Genomic DNA, 26369 nt, shown 5'->3' on the forward strand with positions numbered 1-26369 from the left:
AAACACCTCAACTGAACTGACTTTTGGGTGCTATGATTAAGCTTTCAAGGGCCTAGGATTTCAGCAAATATTTTTGTCTGATTTTATTACATGTATTTTTTCTGGACTATAACCTGCACCAAATGTTTTAATTATACTACAATTGAATTGTGAAACACAATTAATTCCCTATTTTTTATACTGAGCAAAGAGGCACCTTTTAAACATGGTGATTCTCTTTATTTAGCGGGGGAGAGTAGCTGGCCCCATCCACCCCCAGCATAGTACCGCCAGTGACTGCTGCTGGTATCTATCTTATGTTTCTTTTTAGATTGTTAGCCCTTTGGGGCCAGGGATCCATCTTATTTATTTATTTATTATTTCTCTGTGTAAACTGCTTTTGTTGAAAAGGGGTATATAAATATTTGTTGTAGATCTCCTGCTTCTTTTTGAGATTGGGAGCCCTTTGGGGACAGGGAGCCATTTTATTCATTCATTCATATCTAAGTAAACCACATTGGGAAGTTTTGTTGAAAAGCAGTATATAAATATTCACCACATTCATATTTTCTGTTGGCTTGTGCATCACTTGTTTTACAAGAAGCTTATAGAAATTTCAACTGCAAATAGAAGATTGCTTTGACATAGAGTATATTCTCAGCAATGCAAAGCAGCATACACTAAAGTTTGACAAGATCTTTTGTTTTTTGCTGGGCCTACCTAGCTGAACCATAATTCAGAAAGCTTCTCCTTGCTAAATAATGGCTTTTGTCTGAGTAACTATGTGAGAGGTTACCAATTCTGACTAAGCAACCACTGATTATTTTATCATATCCCAAATGCTTTTAGCCAAGAAGTGCTGAGCGTGGCTCAAAAACTTGCAAATTCTAATTATTTATTTTGTGACTTTGTATAAACAATGTGTCTGCAGCACATGGTGATGGCCACTAGTCTAGACAGGGATTAGACAAATTCATAGAGGACAGGGCTGTAAATGGCTATTAGCTATTGTAAGGGGAAGGGGCATGCCCCTGAACACCAGATGCTAGTGATTGGGAAAACCCAGAGGAGGGGAGGGTTGCCCTCTTTCCCCCCACTTGTGGGTTTCCCAGATGAATGTCATTGGCCATTCCGTAAGGCATAATACTGGACTGGATGGGTCTTGGCCTGATCCAGTAGGGCTTTTATTATGTTCTTATATGAACAGCTCATAGCTAAGAAGAGGAGGCTTTAGCACTAGAGGTTTATCCAGTGATAATTAGACATGCAACATGAACTTCCCTTGCATTCAGGAATTTTTATTTCTCTCTCTCTGCATTTAACATTAAGTGGCCATGTATCCTTCACATTAATGGTAAATGACTTCTCTCATTATCCTTTCTTCTTCCAGCCATGGTAGCGCATGTCACTGGGTGAGTGTTACTGACTTTTTGCTCCAAGCTTGGTACAGAATAAGGAGAGGGAGGCCAAATGGGTAAGCAAAGGATATGAAGACAGAAACTTGGTGTTAACAGAAATGGGAACAGTACAGGGCATAGTAATGCTGCTCCACTGACTAGACTTCTTCTTCAATACATCCTCCAATTTCTAAGTCTTTGGTAGATACTGCCTGCCAATTTCTCTTTTAAAAGTAAAAGCCAAGCTCCACAGCCGGCCAGCCTGTCTGTCACTGTGCGATGTGTACTGCAACGCTGTACTCCAGCACTGTGATCTGTAAGGTGAGGCTGATGCTAGACATATACAAAAATCCTATTAATACTGATACTTAAAATGATTACCAGATTCTCAAGCCTAGTGCTACAGAAGACCCATAGCTGTATGACCTCATCCAATGCCATATTCACCTCTTTTTTGAAAATTATTCTCACACAAGAAATATGCATAGGCAATCTGTTGCTGGCACAGTTCACACTGTGAAGTGAAATGGCTTTATTCAAAACAGTACATGTAGCAGCTTTACTAGCTCCATATTAATTTTTACCTTTACCTGCAAGTCTCAGTCTCAGGGCTACAGGAAGCACAGAATGCCAGGGAAGAAGTTCAGTTTGCAAGGCCAGGCAGTTAAAAGGGCACAACAGGCCCTTTTAACTAGTGTTAGAGAAGCAGTGTTGACAATACTGCTCCCTAACTACTGCAAGCAAAGTAAACTTACTCCATGATATGTAGGGAAACAAAGGAAGAGTCCAGCAATAAGTGCCTCATAGGCAAATGCTTCAGAACTTTTATACAAGGTCTTTGGGACAGCCAGAAGTCAACAGCAAATTTCAAGCTGCTCGGATCAGATCAACAAGCCACCAGCTCAGATCTATAAGGAATACAGGAACACTCTGGAAAGTCCTATACCCACCATGTGCAAGTGCTGGGACCAAATGTACCCGTCACTTTCTAAAGTGCCACAGAGCCAGTATTTCAAACAGAAAGAAAGAGGGAGAAGGTTGTGACCACACTGATGAAATCTCTTGATCATTGTTGTTGTGACCTGAAAGGGCTCATTCCCAATTCTGTTTGACCAAACACAGGCAGCAGCCAATCAAGTTCACTCTTGTAAATGTCATTTCATAACAAATCGAATCAATTAGGTCCCACCCATTTCAGTCCTGCAAGTTGTACTCTAAGCCATTTGGCTTAAGAGTGCTGCTTGTTAACAAAAGGTTACAGCAACTTCAGAAAAGGTCCCAAGAGCAACAGGCCGGGGACTCTTGTACAGATGCATCTAAAGCTACAGGGACAGTACGGAAAGATACAGCCAAGTTTTAGGGCACTGGAAGAAGCAAACAAGAATGTAAAAGGGTTAATAGAGAGGAGTATTCTGGCAGATTTGCACACTGCCGTCATGTTCCATGAAATTAACATTGTGTGCTAGTGGGCAGCCAAGACTGCAACCACAGATTTACTTTAATCACTGGACAGCTCCTGGGAGAGGCTGAACCCATATTCCCACCCCTGTAATCTGTAGGATCTGATGAAAACAACTTGGATTGAATTAATTTGGGGCGAATAAGCAAAGATTGCAGTTCTATCTCTGCTCTGTGCTGCCAAAGGGAGATGACATTTATTGCCTGGTCAGACTAATCATGTTCCAAGCAAGAGAAGAGGAAACATATTTTGCCTTCACCTCCACAGGGTATTTGATTTCTTTTGTTGGGTAAACAAAATCAAATGTGCACAGCACTGTCTCTGGAATCAGCAGTGAGCTGAAATTATGGGCAGAACAAAAACCTGAGGCACCTGGAAAGCTGACAAGTGGCTTTCTGACTGAAAAACCTGACTGAAAAACCACCACAGGTTCTGAGCCAGGACCTGTTTATACAACCAACCTATTCTTATCGTACATAATATCACTATCCTAGCCATAACTTCCGAATGCATAAGGTCTGCTGCTTTACCAGAAATGTCAAGCCATCAATGTAGAGGGTGCTTGATGTCCATGGATTCTGCATTGAGAGCCAGCATGGAGCAGTGCTTGGGATGTTGCACAGGACTGGGGAGACCCATGTTCAAATCCCCATTCAGCCATGAAACTCACTAGGCGACTCTGGGCCAGTCACTTCTCTCTCAGCCTAACCTACTTCACAGGGTTGTTGTGAGGATAAATAACCATGTATACTGCTCTGGGCTCCTTGGAGGAAGAATAGAATAGGAATGAATGAATGAATGAATAAGTGTTCTGAAACCCCAAACAACTACATTTCCAATTCCTCAGTGAAGTAACTTGCTTTTGTTTATTGTTTCCATTTGCAGTGGCAAACATATCTGTAAGACTAACAGTAAACTTTAAAAGATTAATAAAAACTTGGCTTTGCATAGCCCTTCAAAGCACTTGCTATGCACTATCTTCTTGCAGACTTTAGAGAAATCCTGTAAGGTCAGTCAGTATTACTGTTTGGCTGAAGACAAAAGAGATGCTTCCCTAGGACCACCCAGTGAGTTTACAGCAGAGGTGGGATTTGAACCAGGAATTTTCCGATTCATAACTGTCTCTTTGCTATTACACTACACCATGCTTGTCAAGCCATTTACCCTGGACTGCAGCTATGACACTGAATGAGACTATGTCGTTTGGACATAAAGGCAGAAAACAGCCACAAATGAAGCACTCACCCTGGCCAAGGCAGAGGATGGACTCACAGAAATATCAAATGGACAAACTAATAGCTGTACTTCACCCTGCAAGGTAGCACTCAGATTCTGACAACATGATGTGATTTCACTAGAAGGGCAGTTCTCCTCATCAACCTTACATAATTTGTTACACTGTGAGGGCTCAGCATCCTTGCCTCAAGTCTAAATCAACACATAAGCAACTAATACACATAATAGGGTAAATGGTAACTCTCAAAATATTTGGTGCTTTTTCTGTCATGGTCTGTTGTCATCACACATGCCTCCTAGTTCTTCAAGCCTCCCTAAAAGCAAGTAAGCGAAGCAGGAGCTTTACTAATCTTGGGACGCATGTGATCCAAGCCTGTTGATTAACTCCTGGTCTCAAGTATTTTTCTTACCTGATTTCTTGAAAGCTCATTCACAAGAACATCACCACTAATTTTTCTTGTTCTCCCTCTCTTCATTAGTGGGCCTGCCATCTCTCTAGCTACTTTTTTTCCAGATGCATTTCTATCCTTAGTCTATTAATCCAACTGGCATTAAGTTATTCTGCAGTTTTCGTCTTATCTTTAATGATGTGTCCTTGTCTGGTTCCCTTCCTTTTCATTTCCAATATGGCTGTTTTCTTTCCCCGTTCCCTTAAACCCAGTCTTTGTATATGCCCTTTGTGAGAACAGCTATCCAAAGCTCAATTCTTATTTTTCACATTAACATTTTCAGAAGAACTTCTGACTTTATGCCTCTCTTTTCAGAGTACATTGAAGGCTTCAGCTGGGGTGTCTTTCGTAGTCTATATTAAGTCTCTTCAAAACTTTACTGTATCTTTCACCTTTCCTCAACATGTTCTTGAATGCCAGTTCACCCACTGACATGGGGAAAGTAGTAATACAAAAAAGAAATACAAGTTTCTACTTTTTAGAAAGTTACTTTGACGAACCATTTTCAGTATACAATCTCCAAGCTTTGAATGGATCTGGAAACATCTGAATTAATGATCTCACATGTTCAGCAAATATAGACTCTAGCCAAATTATTTTCAGAGACTCAGAGGGCAATTAATTAAAAACATTTTTAACTGTCTTTCCAGCACTGAAGGCAGTTTACAATAATGAACACACAAAGTCAACACCAGCAAAAAATCTAAAGCCAGCTAAAAATCAGTCTAAAAATGAAGCAAAATAAGTATTTTATACTCCCTCTGGAAGGCAAATAAGGAGGAGGTATTATACATTAGAACACCACTGCTGAATCAGGCCCAAGGCCTACACAGTCCAGCATCCTGTTTCACACAGTGACCCACCAGATGCCTCGGAGAAGCCCATAGGCAGGGGGTGAGGGCTTGCACTTACATCTGGGAGGACCTCATTCTACAGCTTCAGAATAAATGACAACAGGTCTTGCTTCTTGCCATGACAGTTCTTGCTTTAGAGCATGTGAAGCTGGCATGGCAGACAGTACCAGGAGAGGCAATTTTTGAGATATGCAGGGTTCAGGTTGTGAAGGGCTTTAAAGATAAGCACCAGCACCTTGAAATGAGGTCAGAAGCAGGTTGCCAGCCAGTGCAATTGAAACAATAATTCCATGTTCCCACTCTTCCACATCTACAAGGACATGAACAGCAACATTTTGCAATGATTGAAGCTTCTGAGTTGTCTTCAAAGGCAGCACCATGTAGAGCACATTAGTAGTTAAGCCTGGAAGTTAAGGAGTATGGATTCGTATTGCCATGTCTCATCCATCCAAGGAGGAGTCCGTGAAGCAAATGGAACAGATTTTTAAAAATGCACTTAGCTAGTGCAGTAATCTACTTATCAAAAAGCAGAGCTTGAGCAAACAACTCCCAGACACTGAGCTTGCTCTGATGGGAAAAATGTAACTCCATCAATCTACCTTTCAAAAATCTGAGAAGATTCTACTAGCATCACATCTGACTTGCCTGGATTCAGCTTCATTCTGTTAATTCTCAACCAGCTGATCACAGTCTCCAAACACTGATTCAGAACAGACACAGCAGCACTCGAACTGAACTGAAATATAGAGCTGGGTGTTGTCAGCCTGATGACATGTCACTCTAAAACTATGAATGATCTCTTGCAGTAGCTTCATACAGCACCATCACTGATCTATGTGGAACTCCACAGTGCAATCTTCAAGGGGTCAAGGCACCATGCTCAATGACTACTCTGTATGTCTAATATTTAAACTACTCTAAAGCAAGACCCAACAACCTGACAGAAAACTGAAGCCAATGTAAAAGGATAGCAAAATGTGTAGTGCAGTATTGAAAGGTCTAGCTAAGTCAGAGCTGCACTGCCCTGTCAAGCTCACGATGAAGATTATCCACCAAAGGTCAGAGGCATCTTACCTTTGACACCTGTGTCTCAGAGGCATCTGGTGAGCCACTGTATCAAGGCACACTGGATACTGGACTAGACATGCCTTGGGCCTGATCCAGCAGGGGTGTTCTTATGGTCTGCTACTTTAAAGGGTGAAACAAGACAACAAGTTGACCCCGAATGGCCTGGCTAGGAGCAGCTGTCATTTGGCTAATCCTCTTCCAGGACTATGTCATGTACTAGCCATTCTACTTGGTTGTCATGTAACATTATGCACGAGTTGGTATCTGTATTTGTTTCTTTTCCTCTTCCCTCTTTTGCATCATGTTTGTAGATTTCAAGACATTATTTTGGATCATAAATTATCTTGAGTGCATTGGCAGAAAGGTGGTATATAAATGCATTAGAATGCAACAGGGGAACTGATTTGGTGCTGGATACTAGGACTCATCTCACTAAGAACAACTCCCTTTAGATCAGTTATTGGGTACTCTGAGTGCTCACAAATTTCCAGTGTGCCTTGATGCACTTCTACTTGTGTATGAGAAGAGATAAAAAGTGACTAGTATCAAGTAGACCTAAACAGCCAATGTAGGGAGGAACAATAAAATAATTTATTTATATCTATGTAAACCACTTTGGGAACTTTGGTTGAAAAGTGATATAAATATTCATCATAAATATTAATTGTCATATCACTATGATAGATACAGGATACCAAGGTTCTTCTGACCAAGATCTTGTACAGATGTGTGCCACATTTATCTTTCATGTGATGGTATGAAGTCTGCATGTGCCTGAAAGCACATAGGAAAATACTATGTAACTGGAAGCACTTTTGAGCATATAACTGTACCAGCTCCAAATATTATTTGATGCGTATGCATGCTAAGAACAAGTGCATGTAAATCTCAAACTATCATATGGAAAAACAGCAGCAGGGAGAATAAACAGAAGTAACTACAAGATTTCCCCCTCCAACATATACTAAACAGACAATTCCACTTCTTTAAAAACCCACTGATCACTCTTGGCATTCCACGAAAAATTTTATGCAGGCAAGAGATTGCCTTTAGGCCCAGTTATTATCTGGCTGAAATGGGAAAGACCAGATGCATAACTATAGGAATGGTTCTGTGACATGGCAACTGATATGCCAGCTGTGTCTATTTCTTGAGATGAACGACTTCAAAACAGCAGTATATATGCTGGTAACTTCTAGGCTGGATTACTGCAATGCACTCTATGTGGGGCTGCCTTTGTACATAGTCCAGAAACTACAGTTGGTTCAGAATGCGGCTGCCAGGTTGGTCTCTGGGTCATCTAGGAGAGACCATGTTACTCCTGTGTTGAAAGAATTATACTGGTTGCTGATATGTTTCTGGGCAAAACACAAGGTGCTGGTTATTACCTATAAAGCCCCAAACAGCTTAGGCCCTGGGTATTTAAGAGATACATCTTCTTCACCATGAGCCCCACCACCTGTTAAGATAATCTGGAGAGGTTCATCTGTGGTTGCCGCCAACTCGTTTGGCGGCTACTCAGGAACAGGCCTTCACCGTTGCTGCCCCTGGACTTTGGAATGCACTCCCTGTTGAAATGAGAGTCTCCGCATCCCTGGCAACTTTTAAAAAGGCATTGAAGACACATTTATTCACCCAGGCTTTTAATTAGATTTATGGTTTTAGATTTTTAATGTCGATTTTAATGGTAATGATTTTAATGTGTAAATGATTGCAAATTGTTTAATTTAGATTTGATTTAATTAATTTATTTAAATTGGTTTTGTTTTGATGTAAACCACCCTGAGCCATTTTTGGAAGGGCGGTATATAAACAAAACCAAAAAACCCCAAACCCCCAATTTCCCCAGGTTATGTTTTCTTAAGGAGAATGCTGAAAGAATAAAGAACAGCAGGCAGTAACTTCTGGTAGTTACATGTTTGGTGCAAGCTTTGAAAATACAGTCCAGCCACCTCACAAGGCCAATAAAACACTTTTTGCAGGGGCGTAACTACTATTAGGCAAGGGGAGGCGGCTGCCTGGGGGCCCCCATGCCTCGAGGGGCCCCCCATAAGCAAGTCACATGACTATATATTGTGAAGTGTGTGTGTGTATCAGCGAGGGTCCCATTTTAAATTTTGTCTCTGGGCCCACTCCAGCCTTGTTATGCCCCTGACTTTTTGGTAAACTTCAGAATGGACACTCACTTGATAATCATACTTGTGCTTCAGGTTCCAACGACAGATAGGACATTGGCCAGAAGGATTTGGAGGGGTTGGAGCTTCCACTTCTTCTACAAGTTTGCCTTCAATCTAGAAACCACCAAAGAGATGACAGATTGGTGAAGGAGGAAAAGATCCAGATTTCAAACTTCAACAATTGCTTAATCTCCAACATGAACAAGTCAAATATGAGAAACGTGAGAAAAAGACTCAACAGCTAACTGGCCTTAGCTGCTGAAAATCTAGAACAGTATCTCAATGTATGTACTTCAGAACAAGAACTATTTCATCTCCAAGGAGTTGCAAAACCTTTACAAGCAGGGTTGATAAAAATAGATTTAAAATAAAGATTTTGTAATTTAAATTGAATTTTAAATATAATTTTTTTAAAAAGAGAACCTAGGTCAAAGATATTATCATGAATATTAATCATAACTTCTAATTATACTATGTGAACATGTTAACAGCAGTATATGGAAATAAGAGATAACAGATTGGTCAATCCTATTCTGCAGATGATGTACATGCAATGCACACATGCATAAACACACAGTCAAGCCCTTGTCCCTCCTGCTCTCTAAAAGTGCAAAGACAAAGGTGGTCAATAAATGACTAGAGGACTTGGGGGGGATGGAGTAGATCTGAGCAAGGAAGAGGGAGTCTCAATATTAATCCAACGGATGGGGAAAATGAATAGAAAGTGAAAAAAAGTGAATAGCAGATATAAAAGCAATATAGAGGAAACTTGTTCTAAGTGTATCCTCCATTGTAGAAGAGAAATGTCTATCATGGCAACAAGCCATAAAAGAGACCCCATTTGGGAATATTTCAATGAAGTTTCTGTACTTGTGGATAAGACAGGCATGTGTACAAAACACAAACAGTGCAACAAAGAAATGCAAGGTCTGGTGCTGGAATGAAACAGCATGGTGGGATGGTGCACTTATAGCGTGTACCTGCTAGGGGTGTACACGGAACCGGTTTCTGTGGTTCAGTTCGAATTCAGATGAAATTTGAACCAGACTGCAGTTCCGCGGCCCAGTTCCAATTTGGATCGAATTCAAAAGCAGATCAAGGTTCTTACTGGACACCACCGCTGCTCCTCAAAGCTCCCCTGGCGCTACCCAAGTGTGCAGCACTCCTGCCTGCAAGGTGGCGGCATGGTTCTGGCCTCAGCAGATGCTTTACATAGACCCTTGAACTGCCGAACCAGTTCGCCACAGATTTCCAATGGAACGATTCCTGCACACTCTAGTACCTACCTTCTAAAAATGATACCTACATCAATCTCTGGATACGTATTAAGGTTATATTAGAAAACAAGAATGTACTTTTACTAGAAAATGATGATTAAATAGCACCTTCCTAACTAGTCATTTAAATCATTAAAATTGAGTCCTTCTGTGAAGCGATTTAAATCATGATTTAAATTGTGAATTAAATCTATTTGATCTAAATCAAATCAACCATTTGCAAGCATCATCAAGTTCAAGAATCTCAGTCAACCTTCTACATGGAGGATTCTAGTTGACTAAGGAACAACACATTCATACTACCTGCCTGATGGACAGGATTCCTCCCAAAAGCACTCAATCGGCAGCCTTAATTGGCCAGAATATTTTGTATCCTACACTCCAGTCACAAGTAACAAGGCATTATTTTAGGATTACCACCTTGAGAATATCAGTGAACTTGAGTTCATATGTTGCAGAAGCTTAGAGTTGGCTCGTTTTTTTAACAGCTGTGGGAAAGAGGAGCTTCTCTCATTTGTCATAGCTGCAGCAGCATCTATAACAAGCTAGGATGGTTCCCTGTAGCATACTTTCCTTAAGCTTAGTCCAAGTTTGACTTTAAACATTCTAAGTGATAGAGCTGATAGTTTCCCAAAGGAATTGTTATTTCAACAATCTCATATTTGACAAGAAACATTTATTGACATTCAGCTTGTGTGTTCCTTTTCTTTAAAAGAGATCTGCAAAAATGTCCCCCCTCCAGAAGTGACAGCGGAAGTCACTTCTGACCACCATTTTGTGGCCCATTTCTTTTTTAAAAAAGGATTTATTCCACAATTTTTCATGGGTTGGGGGGGGGGCATTCCTGAGCACATGTAGACCCTGTGGAGCATAGAATAGTAAATAATTTCAATAATTTTTTTACTTTTGGGGGGCTTTTTGTGATTTTTAACCTTTTTTGTCCGTTCTGGAACCTAACCCCCCACATTTGCCATAGGAATAATGTCTCGTTACTTGCAGTTTTGTTACTCGCAGTAGTAGGAGAGGAATTGAACCTCCGCGAGTAACGAGGTATGCCTGTATATGTTAAAGTGCAAGAAGAACCTCAAGAGAAAGTGTACAGTGGGACTATCTAGGTTATAGTGCCTTGAGGTTTGATAAGAACCTGTTTACAATGGGCACCAATGCAAGATGGGGGCTGATCTGCAGCAAAATCCACACAGGTAGAGAACTTATGTTTGCTTAGGAAACTTCACACCTCTTTTCCTAGCAACGCTTCCCAGATGTCTGGAAATCATGCTTTTAAAAAACATGCTTTTAAAAAACATCCTCAACCCAGTCCCCAACATGGGTAGATATGCTTAACACAATCCTTGTATTCTTCTAATAGCTCTCAGGCATTTAGCAGGAGATACATGGGGGGGGGGGGGGAGAATCCCACAATGGCAGCCATCTTTCCTCTCACCTTCATTTGATTCTGCAATGAATGAGATCCTACAGCTGTCAATTATAAGATGGACCACAGGCCTGACAATATAAAACAAATGCATATACCCATAATTTATGGTAGCATTTCTGACCAGCAAATCTCAAATTGGCATATGCCATTTTCTCCACATAGATGTGATGGTTATGGCAGGGGACCCACTATTTTATTTAGGGAAGAAACACTTTAACTAGCAACTCTTCCTGTGGGATCTCCTTTTGGATCTTTCGGCGGCTTTCAATACTATCAACCATAGTATCTTTCTGGAACATCTGGGGGTGGGAGGCACTGTTTTACAGTGGTTCCGCTCCTACCTCTCGGATAGATTCCAGATGGTGTCGATTGGAGATAGTTGCTCTTCGAAATCTGACCTTAAGTATGGTGTCCCTCAAGGCTCCGTACTTTCTCCAATGCTTTTTAACATCTACATGAAACCGCTGGGAGAGATCATCAGGGGATTTGGAGCTGGGTGTTACCAGTATGCTGATGACACCCAGATCTACTTCTCCATGTCAACTTCTTCAGGAGCTGGCATATCCTCCCTAAATGCCTGCCTGGGAGCAGTAATGGGCTGGATGAGGGAGAATAAACGGAAACTGAATCCAGATAAGACGGAGGTACTTATTGTGCGGGGTCAGAACTCTAGAGACGATTTTGAGATGGGGTCACACTTCCCCAAAAGGAACAGGTTCGCAGTCTGGGCGTACTGGATTCACACCTCTCCCTGGTTTCTCAGGTTGAGGCGGTGGCCAGGGGTGCTTTCTATCAGCTCCAGCTGATACGCCAGCTGCACCCATTTCTTGAGATCAACGACCTCAAAACAGTGGTACATCTGTTGGTAACCTCCAGACTTGACTCTTGTAATGCGCTCTACATGGGGCTGCCTTTGTACGTAGTCCGGAAACTTCAGTTGGTTCAGAATGCGGCAGCCAGATTGGTCTCTGGGTCATCTCGGAGAGACCATGTTATTCCTTTATTGATGGAGTTACACTGGCTGCCAATAGGTTTCTGGACAAAATATGAAGTGCTGGTTATAACTTACAAAGCCCTAAACGGCTTAGGCCCTGGGTATTTAAGATAGCGTCTTCTTCATTCAAGCCCCACCGCCCATTGAGGTCATCTAAGGAGGTCCGTCTCCAGTTACCGCCAATTCATTTGGTGGCTACAGAGAGACGGGCCTTCTCGGTCGCTGCCCCGAGATTGTGGAATGTGCTACCTGCTGAGATACGATCCTCCCCATCTCTGGCAATTTTCAAAAAACACCTGAAAACCAATCTTTTCACCCAAGCTTTCTCAGCTTCCTAATATTTTGGGGTTTTAATTTCTGGTTATTTTAAAATTGTTTTTAAGTTTTTGTATATGTTTTTAACTGGTTTTATGTTATTGTAAACTGCCCAGAGATGAAAGTTTGGGGCAGTATACAAATCTGATACATAAATAAATAAATCATTATTTTTACAACAGAAACCTCCTACTTAACCTTGAAGGGGAGTAGGGCCAGGGTAATTTTGTAAACAATTCAAATAAATCTAGAAACAAGAAAGTGACATGGCAAAAAAACCCAGGAGGAATATATCCAAAAGTGGAGTAGACGACTGTTTTTTATTTAATGGTCCAGTGTGGTTTGAGACTTAGTGTTCTTTTTAAAAGGATATTTTTGAAACATACTTTACTTTAACTTAAAAAAACAAAACACAAAACAGTATTCTACACCGTTGGATATTTTCCTTTTGTGTAACTACAGACATGAGCTCCAAGTTTTAGAAGTAATTTCCCTCTTATTTTTACCTCTAAATTTAAGGCAAAAAAGCACTATGACCAACAGTGCTTGAACAAATTCAGTCTTAAGTGGCCATCTTGAAGTGATTTACTCATAAGGTGAGGTAACAAAAGAAGTCTGTTTTGGAGATGTTAAAACCTGTATCCTTTTAATGTAACACAAGTTATTATTCTGAAATTAATATGGTTGGGTCACAAGCAAACACAAATTAATTTAACATGGTTATTAGTACACAAAAACCCTATTAAAAAGCATATCAACGTCACCTGGCTCAAACACAGTACAACAATTTAGATAAGAAAATGTTTTATTACACTACTCCAAATGTAACATGAGTTAGACCCACCAGATCAAAGCTAATGTCCATGCCCCTGGCATGAATATCTTCACAGAGTTCCACTAAGTGCTGGATAGAGGCAATGTACCTTTGTTACAATGTTTTGGCTTTATTTATTTTCCCAGACATTTATGATGCTAAGGAGAAAAGCAAACTGTCCCGGAAAACAGATTACACTTATAAATTAGAAGAAAAATAATCAATGTGTAAAGCATATTTAATTTCATCTGTACTGTGTCCTTAATATCACAGAGTATTCTTTTTCCTGTGACTACATTCACACATTTATCAGAACACAGATGGACATTTTTATTAATCTCTCTCCATACTGTATCATTCCTGCAAACGCCTGAAAAAAACTGCAATATTAACTACTTAATACTGCACAGTAATAGCAATAGTCTATCACTTAATACTACAGCACTTTGGGGAATTCAACTTAAAACCATCTAGGAGAACTCAGTCAACTTGGAGAGACATTTTGGAGAGAACGCATCAGCTGTTCTCCAGATCTGAAGCGCCTTGCCCTTTCCCAACCAGTCTCTGTGTGCAGAGGATCTTGAATTTCGAGCAGGAAGAAGTCTGTCTTCCAAACACTGCATGATGAATACTACAGTGCTATAGAATCTCTGCCTCCTAGCAGAAGAGTCCCTATGCCCAGGCATGAGGAGCATGGACAACAATATGCAAAGCATTATTAATGCAATAAAGATACAGTACTGTACAACATGTTCTTTCCTTAAATACATCCTAAGCAGGGAAATTACTTACTTCAATTTGCCAAGAGATCATGTATGAGAAAACTTCTCGTCCCCCCACCACAAAGTATGTCAGATTCTAAAGATGTATTTCTGCTTGTACCTCATAGGAATATTCTAGAAGGCTAATTATTAGATATTTCTTCATTTTCATTCTTGTTCTATTGTCACAGGTACTAGTTTATAAATCATTACTCCTACATTCATTTAGGGAATCTGAGGGCTAGGATTAACCCAGAAGTTCATCTAACATTCTTCCATCAATTAATTAGGTTGTACATTTTTCATAATCACATTTTCTACGGAAATGCTATAAAACTGTGTTCCAATATTAATACTTAATAATGAAGATCATCTTCATCTTCATCATCTTCAAGATTTATTTATTTATTTGATTTTTATACCGCCCTTCTGAAATGGCTCAGGGCGGTTTACAATCAAAAACAGAAATTAAAAACAATTAAAACAGAAATACAAATATAAACACCTAGTTGCTTATATAGTTCTAACATTTTTATTTCCAGGCGTTAAGCAACAAATGAAAAGATATGTATTGCCTCTTGTTACTCTCCTCCTATTTCTGTTCCATGTCACCAATTGCTGCTGTTGCCATGGCAATGCTTTATGTTCACAAATGGGAGAGACTCTGATGCTCAGGTGATAGCAAATACTGAACAGAAGCCATCTTCTGGTATTTGTGGGTGTCTATGCATTGCTTATTTCAGGTAAGTCAAATCTGGCGAAATACCACCTACCGGCTTCAGTGGTGGGATAGGCAATATTGCTGGCCACAGCAGACTGTCCATCACCAATCACAGCCCCTGTCAAGACCCTGTTAACAGAAGAGTGAGTGGCCAAAGCAGGCTGTCCACGTTCATGGAAAATCCCAGCATAAGGCAAATACTCTGGCAGCAAGAAACGCCTGGGGACAAAGTGTCCAAGGAATGGTGCAGACATGCGGGCATTCCAAGGGGCTCTGTGTCTTGATCTATCTCCATTGTCCTCAAAATCTTCACATTCCAGATCATTTCCTTCCACAGATGGACCTGAATTCTCAGAGGTGGAAGCAGAAGATAAGAACGGAGTTGATTCTGCTGATATCGCATGGAGCGCTGGTGAATGCTATCTCTGTGCGAAAGATACTGGATCATTCTCTGGGAATAATAAGCAGCAGGAGACAACCTAGCAGGATCTGGATAGATTGGGTGTTCCTGAGAACCTGCTCCATCATAACGGGAGAGTGAAATGAGTGAGGACTCCAGCAGCCTCCTCCTGAGTGAATCCTCCTCTGAACTTTCCTCAGGCATTTCCTAGTTTAAGGCATCCTGTGATACATTCCCAGGTCTATTTGAAGCAGATTGGCTGTAAGCTCTTTCCCAATGTCCCGTCTCCTGGTTAAAGACCACTCCAATGGTCCTTTCCTCTGGAGGGTTAGAAGATCTTCTGAGTGGCAGTCTGCTAGAAGAAGGAGTTCTGCTTTCCATTCTCTCGGAAGAAGCCAGCTGACTGCTGCTGGATGACACACCATCCACAAACATGCTTTGGACCTGCCCAGGTGCATAGCTGGGTGTGCTTCTTTCCCAGCAAAGTGTGTCATTGTTAAAAGTCAGCAGGTTGTGACAGGCACGACAGCGGTTCAGGTGCCCCCGTGACAAATTGAATTGTTTTCACTGCTATGCGAAGTCTGGATACCAGAGGAACACGAGGACAGCATATGCAGGAAGTTGTGGAGGAGTGGTATGCGTCTCACAGGCTGAGATTGGAGGATGGAACGCTGACGATAGTGTGGCATTTCTGTACTATCCAGAAGGAATTTCCACCTCTTCATCATTCTGTTGGTTGGAAGGGTTAACAATCGCTGTGAGTAAAAAACGCCCAAGGGAATCAAACCGTATTAGCCAGACCCGCTCCATTTCACTGGCTGTCTTCACAACTGCAAAAGGCTCCCAGCGACTCCAGTCCCAGAAGTGGATTTCTTTGGCTGTTGCAATTAGTAGGATCTGGGCTGTTGGATGGAAAGCCAAAGATGCAATGGCATTGTTGCTATATCCCAGATTCTAACCTTTCCATCAAGGCACCCTGAAGCAATAAGCCCTGTGATGGTAGGATGAAAGGTTACACACCAAGGTGTGCACCGATGTCCAACTAGAGAGTGAACACATTTGCCCATTTTCACCTCTGTGATGTAAATATTGTGATTCACATGAGTTGAAGCCATGAGGGTCCTGTCAGGGCTGAATGCTAGGAGGAAGGTGGAGCGTGGGCTGTCTGGTAGCTCAACTTTCTTGCCCTCCCATTTCATCCACTGGGTTTTATCTTCTACCAATTCCTGTAGGAGACGCTGTGCTCCCAAGGCTTGTGTGCCTCATTCTCAGCCCCACAGAATCCACACAGCATTCTTCTCTGGTACAAACTTCATGGCTTTTCCTATCTCAGTGTGAGGAAATGAGTCACCAAGAGACACAGGATCACAAGTGCCAAGAAGTTACAGAAAGGCCATCGACAAGTTGTCAAGGTTGCCCTCATGGATGTCTCTCTGGTCTTCTGGGCCGCGGCTTGCGCCTCCCGCCCCGGCAGCACAGTTCCCTGGGGTCTCCTTCCCGCGCTGCCATGACACGCCAGCGTGTGACAATTAACATATTATCACAATATACTCACAAAATCTCAAAAGGAAAATGATAAAAGCCAGAACTGATGATAGACAGGACTGCTGGATTGAGCCCAGAATATCTCATGGTGCCTTGTCTTTTCAAATTCAAAGACCTTTTAATCACTGCATAACCCCTATTCAAAAGTTATCCACTCTCTCCCCTCATGTACAGTGAAGTATGTAGACAAAAACAGTACATTAGCTAGTCTAGCCAACCTGCGGGTCATGCCCTCAGGTATCCATGAATTCCATTTGTCTGCAAAGAACAGCACTGAACGCAAGGAGGGTTCCTCCATGTTTTGGAATCCTAGGGGTTCTAGATTGCACAGAGGAAATCTTGCTGTGTTCTGCCCTTTGCAAACAAAAGTCAAACACTCAAGTAGGGGGTGGCTAGTGGATGTGTTCATAGCAAGGCCTAACCAGTATGTTCTTATGTTCTCATGTCCCCCTCATGTGTTTGTTGTGTACGGGATCCGCTCGCTCAGTCTGATCCCTGAGGGGGAGAACTTAGTCTTTTTCTTTTCTTTCCTCCTTTAATGGCGCAGTGAGGAAATGACTTGACTAGCAAGCCATAGGTTGCTGGTTCAAATTCCTGCTGGTATGTTTCTCAGACTATGCGAAACATCTATATTGGGCAGCAGTGATATAGGGAGATGCTGAAAGGCATCTGAAAGCTGAAAGGCATGGTAAACCCCTCCTGTATTCTACCAAAGACAACCACAGGGCTGTGTGGTTGCCAGGAGTTGACATCAACTCGACGGCACACTTACTTTTACCATCCTTTAAATGTTTAGTTTTTCTAGCCGCCTTTTGAGACAGCTGGGGAGAGGCTCCAGGAACCATCGGAGCAACAGAAGCGGCTGTAGCAACGGCTATAACAGCCCCCTTGCACAGCGGTACATTTGTGAAAGTAAGGGGCAGCTGAATAGGATCCTTGCCCTTGGAATTGAACATGGGTTCCTTGGAGAGGGAACCGAACAAAACATCCCCAACCTGGGAAACTTCCATGCTCAGAGGCAGAATGTTTTTAAAAGCAAGGCAGACCCTGCTTAGCCCAGGAAAACTTCCTGCTGGCTGCCACGAGACCGACTCTCCTCCCCTTAAAGGCAAAAAGGATTTTTATTTTATTTTCTTTAAAAGGATGACTTCCTTCCTACCCTTGCACACAAAGAAATTAGAAGGGAGAATAAGGAATGGAACTAGTCTGAAAAAAACACGAGACTAATGTATGCTTTGAGCAAGAGCTTTGCCCACGTGCTGGAAGTGTGAAGCAAGACAAGACCAGAACGGGGGCTTGACTGACAGCTATCCTAACTATGGGAACTAGCCTGCTCAATTTTAATTGGCCTCGTCTCAGAGCATGCGGTGGCTAATAACCCAGTATTTCAGGACGACCTCCCTATACCGAATAAAAAGTGCAGCCAGTTAAATTCATGGTAGTTTTGAATCCTTTTAGAGCAAGAAACTCTACAATCATCATTCAGCTAATACACGGATAAGGGTGGAATGGGAAAAATAATTGATAGAAATTATATATTTAAGATATTATTAGAAGAAATAACTTGGGGCAAAGACAGAAATAGACCTGGGGGTGAGAGCACAGGAAGAACTAGAATATAAGCAGCAACTAAGAAGTGAGACCAGAGCACTGGCATATTGCTATTTAAGAGTTGCTAGAACGGTCCTTTTCGTCACACTCATTCATTGTTTTTACAAGCAAAACTATGGTCCAGCTTCCATGCAATACCCTTTTGCAACCATGCTTTCAATTTAAAGAGATGTTATTATGATACTCATAGCATTTGCATACAATATTGATCAGAATTTATAATTCAGTGCCATTATTCTTATCAAATTAAACAGCTAGGCTAACATCCAGAATAAGCTGTGTGAGGTGAATGTTTCCACAGAGGGGAGGGCTGATTTATAACCATCCCCTCTTTCCTCTGTAGCCCATGTGCCTCCCAAAAATATAAGTGTTCTTAGTCTGGATGTCAGCCCTATTTATTTATTTTTTTGCTTGATTCATAACACACTGTTACACTAAATGACATTCAAGTCAGATTCCACTTGCTTCCTTAAAAACAAAAGAAAACTGAACCGAACGAAAGGAAGTTGCCAGCAACATCAACCATATTACTTTATGGTGTGGGAGCTGCAGCAACATGATGCCTTCCTGTGCCACAAAACCTGCAGCAGCTTCCACATTATTAGGGTAACTTTAAAACATGACCCTCAGAGTACCTACAACCCTTCTAGAAATGCAGGTGTCTCTAATTTTTCACACTTTTCCTTCATTGAGTTAGGAGGGGACTGAAAGAGTGGGCATAGGGAAATATGGGAAGAGGTGCAGAGGCACGGGAAGCATGCAACAAAAGTCACCTATAAGTTTTCTTAGAATCATTGTATCCTAACAGATACATACATTATCTAAACATACATTTGTTATTCATTTGCAACTAAGTCACTCACATCTTCCTGTTCAAAATTTAAACTGCTGCTGCTTTACAATCAAAAGGAGCAGCGATCCAGAAAATATAATAGATATTGTACTTACGACAGTGGTATTTCCTTCAGTGACTTCTACAACTGCAGATATAAAGAAGAGAATAGAGATCAGATGCATTCAAATAAAATCATAGTCATCCTTTAAGAAATTGTGTCTACGAAACATTGGGAGAAGTACTGTGACAAGCTGGGATGACTAGACGGCAAATAAGCATTCCAGAATGGGAGTAAAGGTATTGCAGTGGCAGGCTACACAATCATTGCTTTTCTGTTGCCTGCCTCCAAAACACTCTCTTCTCCTAATAATTCCCAGGAAGTCATAAGAATATTAACCCTCAAGGGCAGGAGAGAAGGGCAATTATAAATCATGAAAATGGTCATGTTGTATGATTACTGAGATAGTAGTAGTTACCTCCTCATACATTTATTATTATTATTACATTTTATATCCCGCTCTTCCTCCAAGGAGCCCAGAGCGGTGTACTACATAATTAAGTTTCTCCTCACAACAACCCTGTGAGGTAGGTTAGGCTGAGAGAGAAGTAACTGGCCCAGAGTCACTCAGCAAGTATCATGGCTGAATGGGGATTTGAACTCTGATCTCCCTGGTCCTAGTCCAGCACTCTAACCACTACACTATGCTGACTGGCATCACGTGACCATTTACTGACGGCTAAAGTGAACGAAGGCAAAGAGCTACTTGGATCAGTAGCTCGAAATAACAGTTTCTACATTACTTCTGGTCATGCCTTGATATTAATATGGCCTTAGTAGCCATATTCTTAATATCAAGAGCTTTTGCCTCTTCTTTTCAGTGAGATTTTTACTGCATGGCTCCTTAAATGGCAGTACATGAACATCTTGTTATAGTATATGAGAGCAAACAAATGCTAGGGTTGCTGCCTTTCCCCCCTGGCAGGACTCCTGCATGTTTGATAGCTGACTGACAATAAAAAAATCCTAGCTTTTCCCAGCACAGAGAGGCAGTGATAGAAATGCATCCCATGTTGCTTGGCATGAATCAGAATCTTTATTATTATGGTCACTGACCAGATGACAGAAGTACAGACAAGCATAATGAATAACAGTTCATTTAGGTTATTAGACCCAGTTCCAATAACCTAAAGCCTAACACACTGCTTTAACCTGCTGTTGTCTGATGACAACAGCCACCACACAAAATTTAGCTACCTTAAGGGCAATTTCTAAATTCTGTCTGGAAAGCAAACAAGTAGCATAAAATGATTCAGACCGACCGACCTGGAAGAGATGATAAAAAAGGAGTAATAAAAATACTGCAAATATGACAATTTGAAAATGCAGTTTAAAAGCACATGCTCTACACTTTTCTACCACACCAGATTCACAGGGGCTGTGTTATGCACAGCCATGATATCCAACTGGAGTCTTTAAGTTCAGAGGCAGGATACCACTGAATATCAGATGCTGAGGACAAACATCATGGAGGACTAGCCTTCATAGGTATTATCTGGCTAGTGCAGTTATCTACCGACCAGAAGGTGGGGTTGGGGGGGAGACTTATCCTAGCTAAGCTAGTTGCCAGAAAAGAGAGAGTCAAGACTTTGTCCCACCTCCATCTTTTGTTTCGTTCTTTCTTTTTACAACTGTACATCTTACATGAATCAACAGCTTTTGCACTGGATTCCATCCCAACCCATAATTTTCAGAGTTAAGATCTGAAAACTATTAGCTGGTAACCATGAGTGAAAATTCTTGTATGCGTACTAGAAATAAGGCCCTCAGTATAATACTCTTTGCATTCTCATTAGCAAGTATACAAGAATTCTGGGTTGCTTGGTACAGCATGTTAGCAGCTCTAAATGTTACCATCAAGTTTCAAGCAAGAACACAAGAAAAAGAATGTGTTGGAGAGCTTATCAATAATAATAAGCAGCATTTGTATAGTGTTTTTGTGTGTTCAAAGCACTTAACAGTATAATAACATTGTAGAATTCTGAAAAGTAAGTATCTCCACACTGCAGATAGTGGGCTGAGAGGAAGTGGCTCACAGAAAGTCATGTAAATGAGTTTATTGCAGAGCTGAAATCTTAACAGAAGAAGTCCTGCTTTGTAACTCAGCTATTACTGTCCTGACCAGTGTTCCCTATAACAGGGATTCCCAGATATTGTTGACTACAACTCCCAGAATCCCCAGCTGTAACAGCTTTTGATTGGGGATTCTGGGAGTTGTAGTCAACAACATCTGGGAATTCCTCTTAGAGGGAACACTGGTCCTGACCCACAATCAGGATTGCAGAACTCTGGATATTCTAAGTTATCAACTTGCTCCAAGGATGAAAGGCAGAATGAGACTATTCACTCCCAGGTTCTGCCTCCTGCCTGGAGAGCAGAAAGACACAAAAAGGCTCCTCTGATCTGCAGTCTAGCACTTTTCCTCGGCTTCATCAAGTCCCTCTTGGCCCACCAGTGTGCAGTCTTGAGGGAATGAGGGGTATCTGGCACGGAAGAGTTCATAGGTGTGTGTGTGTGCAGGGTGGGGTGGGGTGGAGAAGAGATGCTCAGGCTCAGTGAGTGCTGGTTCCAGGATCTCCCAGCTGGCAGACCCAGGCTTCAGTCTGGTGTCAGGGCTTGAGGCTGGCTCCTCCTCTGACTGCTTTCCTCTTCTCAGGGTCAGACTCTATGTTCAGGGCTGGGGTCAAGAAACCTACACTACACCAGCTCCTCAGTGCCCTTATGTTTTACTGTTGTTGCCCCACAGGCAAAGGAAAACACCAGACACCTATCCCCTCCTCCTAAGATAAGGGAGTTTGGGATTTTCATTCTTTCCCCCTTCCTAAACAACATCTAGTAATACCTTTCTTAGAACTAAAGGACACAAACTCTTAAGCAAGCTTTTGAGTTCTCCGGGATTCTTCATCAGGCTGGATGTTAAGCAAAGCAAAAATGTGCAAAAAGGCAGATGGAGAGCTGGGAATGTTGTAGGAGCTCCCAAGCCTGCTTCAATTAGCATTACGACATGTTAGGCACTGATTTCAGGATGTGTTCTAGGCTTCGGGAACAAAGCATAAAGCTGACCCCCTATTTTTAGAAGATATGTAGTCTAGCACAGTTAGTTCTGGATGGAAACAAGCTAATTGTTAGATTTTGTGTTCTCTAAAAATGGGGGAACAGTCATTCTTTGACCCAGAAGCTTAGTATGTATCCTAAAAACAGTAGCCTCACAAGGGGCTAGGAAATCTAATTAAGTCACATAACTCCTCAAACTCCATCTTAAACTGCTAATTTGCAGACATATGAGCTCCTACACCATGCACATCTCCTCTCATAATCTTTTTGTTTTACTTAATGTCCAACCTGATTAAGAGTTTTAGGGAATTCAAGAACTTGCTTAGGGTTGTGCATCTTTTTGGCTGTTCCTGGATTTTTCTAATGGACCAACATGACGAAGGCAGGCAGATCTGAACTGGCTGATGGTTGTGTGTGTGTGTGTGTGTGTGTGTGTGTGTGTGTGTGTTTGCAAGACAGCAGATGGAGATAATGCAGGGGAGAGAAAAACTGCATTTGTTTAAACTACAGTAGATGTGAGAGGCAATTGAGAACTCATGTGATGCAGTGGTTTGAGTGCCATACTAGGACCACGGTAAACTGGGTTCAAATCTCCACTCAGAAACAAAGTTGACAAGGTGGCCGTGGGCCAGCCACTAACCTACTTCACTGAGATAGACATTTCTTGGAAGAAGGGCAGGACAAAAATGCAAGAGATATGCCTGGGGCCTGAGAAAGGAAGGAGGATGCAGGAAGGGGCAGAACAAAAGGCTATGATTGGAACATTCACTAATAAAGAAGAGTGTTCCCAATAAAACCAGAGCATTCTAAGGCTCCAGGATAAGGCACACGGACTGATAATTGAGCCAGCGTGGTGCAGTGGCTAGAGTGCTGGACTAGGAACGGGGAGACCCGAGTTCAAATCTCCATTCAGCCATGATACTAGCTGAGTGACTCCAGGCCAGTCACTCCTCTCTCAGCCTAACCTACTTCACAGGGTTGTTGTGAGGAGAAACTTAAGTATGTAGTACACCACTCTGGGCTCCTTGGATGAAGAGCAGGATATAAATGAATAATAACAATAACAATAATAATAATTCAGCAACAGGATACTAGACTAGATGGGCCTTTAGTCTTAGTCTGCTCCACCAGGATCCCTCTTCCGTGCAAAGGAGGCTGCCAGAAATAAACAGAGCGGCAACTTTTGCTTTCTCAATTCCCACCATCTGCTACTGACTGGAGAGTCGCCTGCCTTCTTTGGAAGAGACACCGGACGGAGGATTGGCTATCCTTTTTGGCATGTTACAGGCACTTTCACCTGCCCGCTCCTCGAACTTCTCCGAGGAAAAAAGCAACACGCGCGGCCACTTCTCTCTCCTCAGCAGCAGCAGCCGCCAGAGAGACTTAACGGCTTCTTCTGAGCCTCGAGAGGGATGCGAGTTGCTTCCTCGCTTCAGCCGAGCAGAGCAAGAGACTCGGCTCGCTGCCCTTCCTATTTACCCATCACGTCGTTTTTAGGCTCTTTTCCTGTTTTTCTTTCTTTTTAAGCACTGAGAAGAGAAGCTCTTGCCACTCACCCTGCCGGAGCCCGCGAGCCGGAATCTTAGTCCAGCCACCCCACAAGAAGCCAGACACTAGCCTTCTCCAGCCAGAAAGGAGCGACGAGGACACCGCCATCTTAGCGCTCCTCCCACACTTCCGCTTCCAGAGTTCATTGATTGGCTCCTCTCGCCCGCCGAGCCTGCCTATCAATGAGCGGAAAAGAGCAGAGTGTGAGTGAGTTGCCGCCATCTGGGTATACGGCAGGGTTCGTTGATGTGTGTTCCCCAGGCTGTCGCTGCTGCTAACCAATGTTCTGTTTTAGTAGCATGGCAAACACTTAGCTGGGAGTAAGCCCCATTGAAAGTAGTGGGACTTCCGAATAAGCAATGCAGGATTACACTTCGTAGTATTTTCCCCGCGACTCCTGATAGTGAAGCAGTTCTATTATGTTGATGCTTATATTTTCAGAGCGCCATCCATTCCCGCAATAGCAATGTTTTTTTGTTGCTGGGGGAAAGATTGTTTTATTTAGTTAAGAGACTTGATACCCCACCTTGCTGATATTCATGCAATTTCCCCTGTTATTTAGACATATCTTTTCAGTATTATAATATTGGAGGTTGAGTTTAGGTTGTCTGTTTTTTCATTTGGGATAATATGCATTGTAATGTAACTTACATTTTAGAATTTTCCTTATAGCAAAATGGAATTGCATCGCTCTTCTGCGCCTTGTGAATGACGCATCAAAGTGATGCATCATATTATTTGTCATTTATGTATCCCACAAATCTTATTTTCACAACAATCCTGGTAAGACAGTTTGAAATTGTACTGGCTTGTGTAAGACTAACCAGCTTCATGGCTGAGCAGGAGTTCAAACACATGTCTGTCTGGTCCAAGTCCAGTACTTAATTTTATTATTTATCTAGTATAAGGAAATATACACTGCCCTTCCCAATTAAAAACTAGCACACAGTGTCTAACAATATAATAAAACATGAAACAATGAAATGTTATACTTTAGCCACCACTATACCATACTGTCTCTTATATGTGGGGCTCATAAAAATATGTATTGGCATCTTTAATGCAATTATATAGCATTTTTAGTCTTTCTGATTTTAAAGCAATTATAAAGCATTTTTAGAGTGTTTCAAATGCTTCAGGGGTGTAGCAAGGTTGGAGTGGACCCAGAGACAAGATTTTAAAATGGGCCCCCCTCACTGAAGCTCAGCTACATCATCCTAAATTATTTTTTAAAAGGTTTTGTGAATTGTGGACGATGCAAGCCATTTAATGGTACTAGAGAAAGACATGCTGTTCAGGTAGCTCCAGGCAGTGGTGTATTTAGGGTGGGGCACATGCCCCGGGCACCACTTGAAGGGGGGCACCACTTTTAAAATTAATTTAAATGGCTGCCAAAAACAAAATGGCCACTGCACATGCTCAAATGGCCTCTGCAAAGCCCTAGGCCATGCCAGGCCCCTCAGAGGCCATTTGAGCATGTGTGGTGGCCTCCAAAATGGTCACCACGCTGATCTTCGCAGGCCCGAACAGGCCTGAAAACCAGCCCGAGACGAGCTGCTGTGGTGAATTAAGAGGCTGGCTGGGGGAGGGGGAACCTTCCAGGTCTTAACACTCACATCAATTTTGGAGGATGAATACAACTGAAGGAAGCCTGGGTGGGTGTGCAGCTGGGGTAGTGATTTGCCTCTGAGGGGCCCCCCAAGTCATGTGATTTGCCTCTGAGGGCCCCCCCAAGGCAGTGGGTCCCCAGACAACCGTTTCCCCTTGCCCTATTATAGTTATGCCCCTGAAATGCTTCACATATGTTCTCTCAGTAATCCTTACACCTTGTAAGGTGCATTGGCATTATTGTCCTCGTGCTGCAGATGAGGCTGAAAGAAGTGGCTTAGTTAAAATCATCTAATGAGCTCATGGATGAAATGATGTTTGAACACAGAGTCCACTCTCCCAGTTAATAAATTATACCAGCTCTCACTTGGGATACCCCTATCCTCCCACATATGGCATATCCTACATTTCACATACAAAAATAGTAATATTTGTGTACTTGTAGCATTCCTATTCTCACATTAAATATCACTTCCATTGCCTTTTCCTGTAGTACCTAAGGCTCATCTCTGCCTGCTGTTCATTACTTTGCAATAGCCTGTCCTAAGTTTATTTTTAAGTTTAAAACTATTTGATAGTTCTCTCAATACCTAAACTGTAGATATGGTTGTACTTATTGTTTTAGTTTGCATCACCTCTTTTTTAGGCCCCACTGTTCAGGCCCACTGCAGTTTCTATTTACAACAGTGCAATAGCAAACTACACACTTATATGTAGTTTGGCCCTGCAGACTTCTTTGTATAGAAGCATCTGTACACTCCTTATTCATTA

The 26369-nt window shown here is 42.0% G+C and overlaps 1 protein-coding gene and 1 pseudogene across 1 annotated transcript in view; both read right to left on the bottom strand.

Moving 5' to 3' along the window:
• The window catches only part of MRPS18A (mitochondrial ribosomal protein S18A), a 48503-nt gene extending 23810 nt beyond the window's left edge, over positions 1-24693 (bottom strand). Inside the window, exons 1-4 of the mRNA XM_053304197.1 lie at positions 24642-24693; positions 23999-24166; positions 19444-19475; positions 8629-8733 (exon numbers count right to left, since the gene is read on the bottom strand). Coding sequence (XP_053160172.1) covers positions 8629-8733; positions 19444-19475; positions 23999-24166; positions 24642-24678 — 342 coding nt within the window. The 5' untranslated portion in view covers positions 24679-24693. The remainder of the gene's footprint in view (positions 1-8628; positions 8734-19443; positions 19476-23998; positions 24167-24641) is intronic.
• Positions 13431-16655, bottom strand: LOC128348604 (activating molecule in BECN1-regulated autophagy protein 1-like; annotated as a pseudogene).
• Positions 24694-26369: the final 1676 nt, after the last annotated feature.

Source organism: Hemicordylus capensis, chromosome 1, assembly GCF_027244095.1.
Source record: "Hemicordylus capensis ecotype Gifberg chromosome 1, rHemCap1.1.pri, whole genome shotgun sequence".
Lineage (NCBI taxonomy): Eukaryota > Metazoa > Chordata > Lepidosauria > Squamata > Cordylidae > Hemicordylus > Hemicordylus capensis.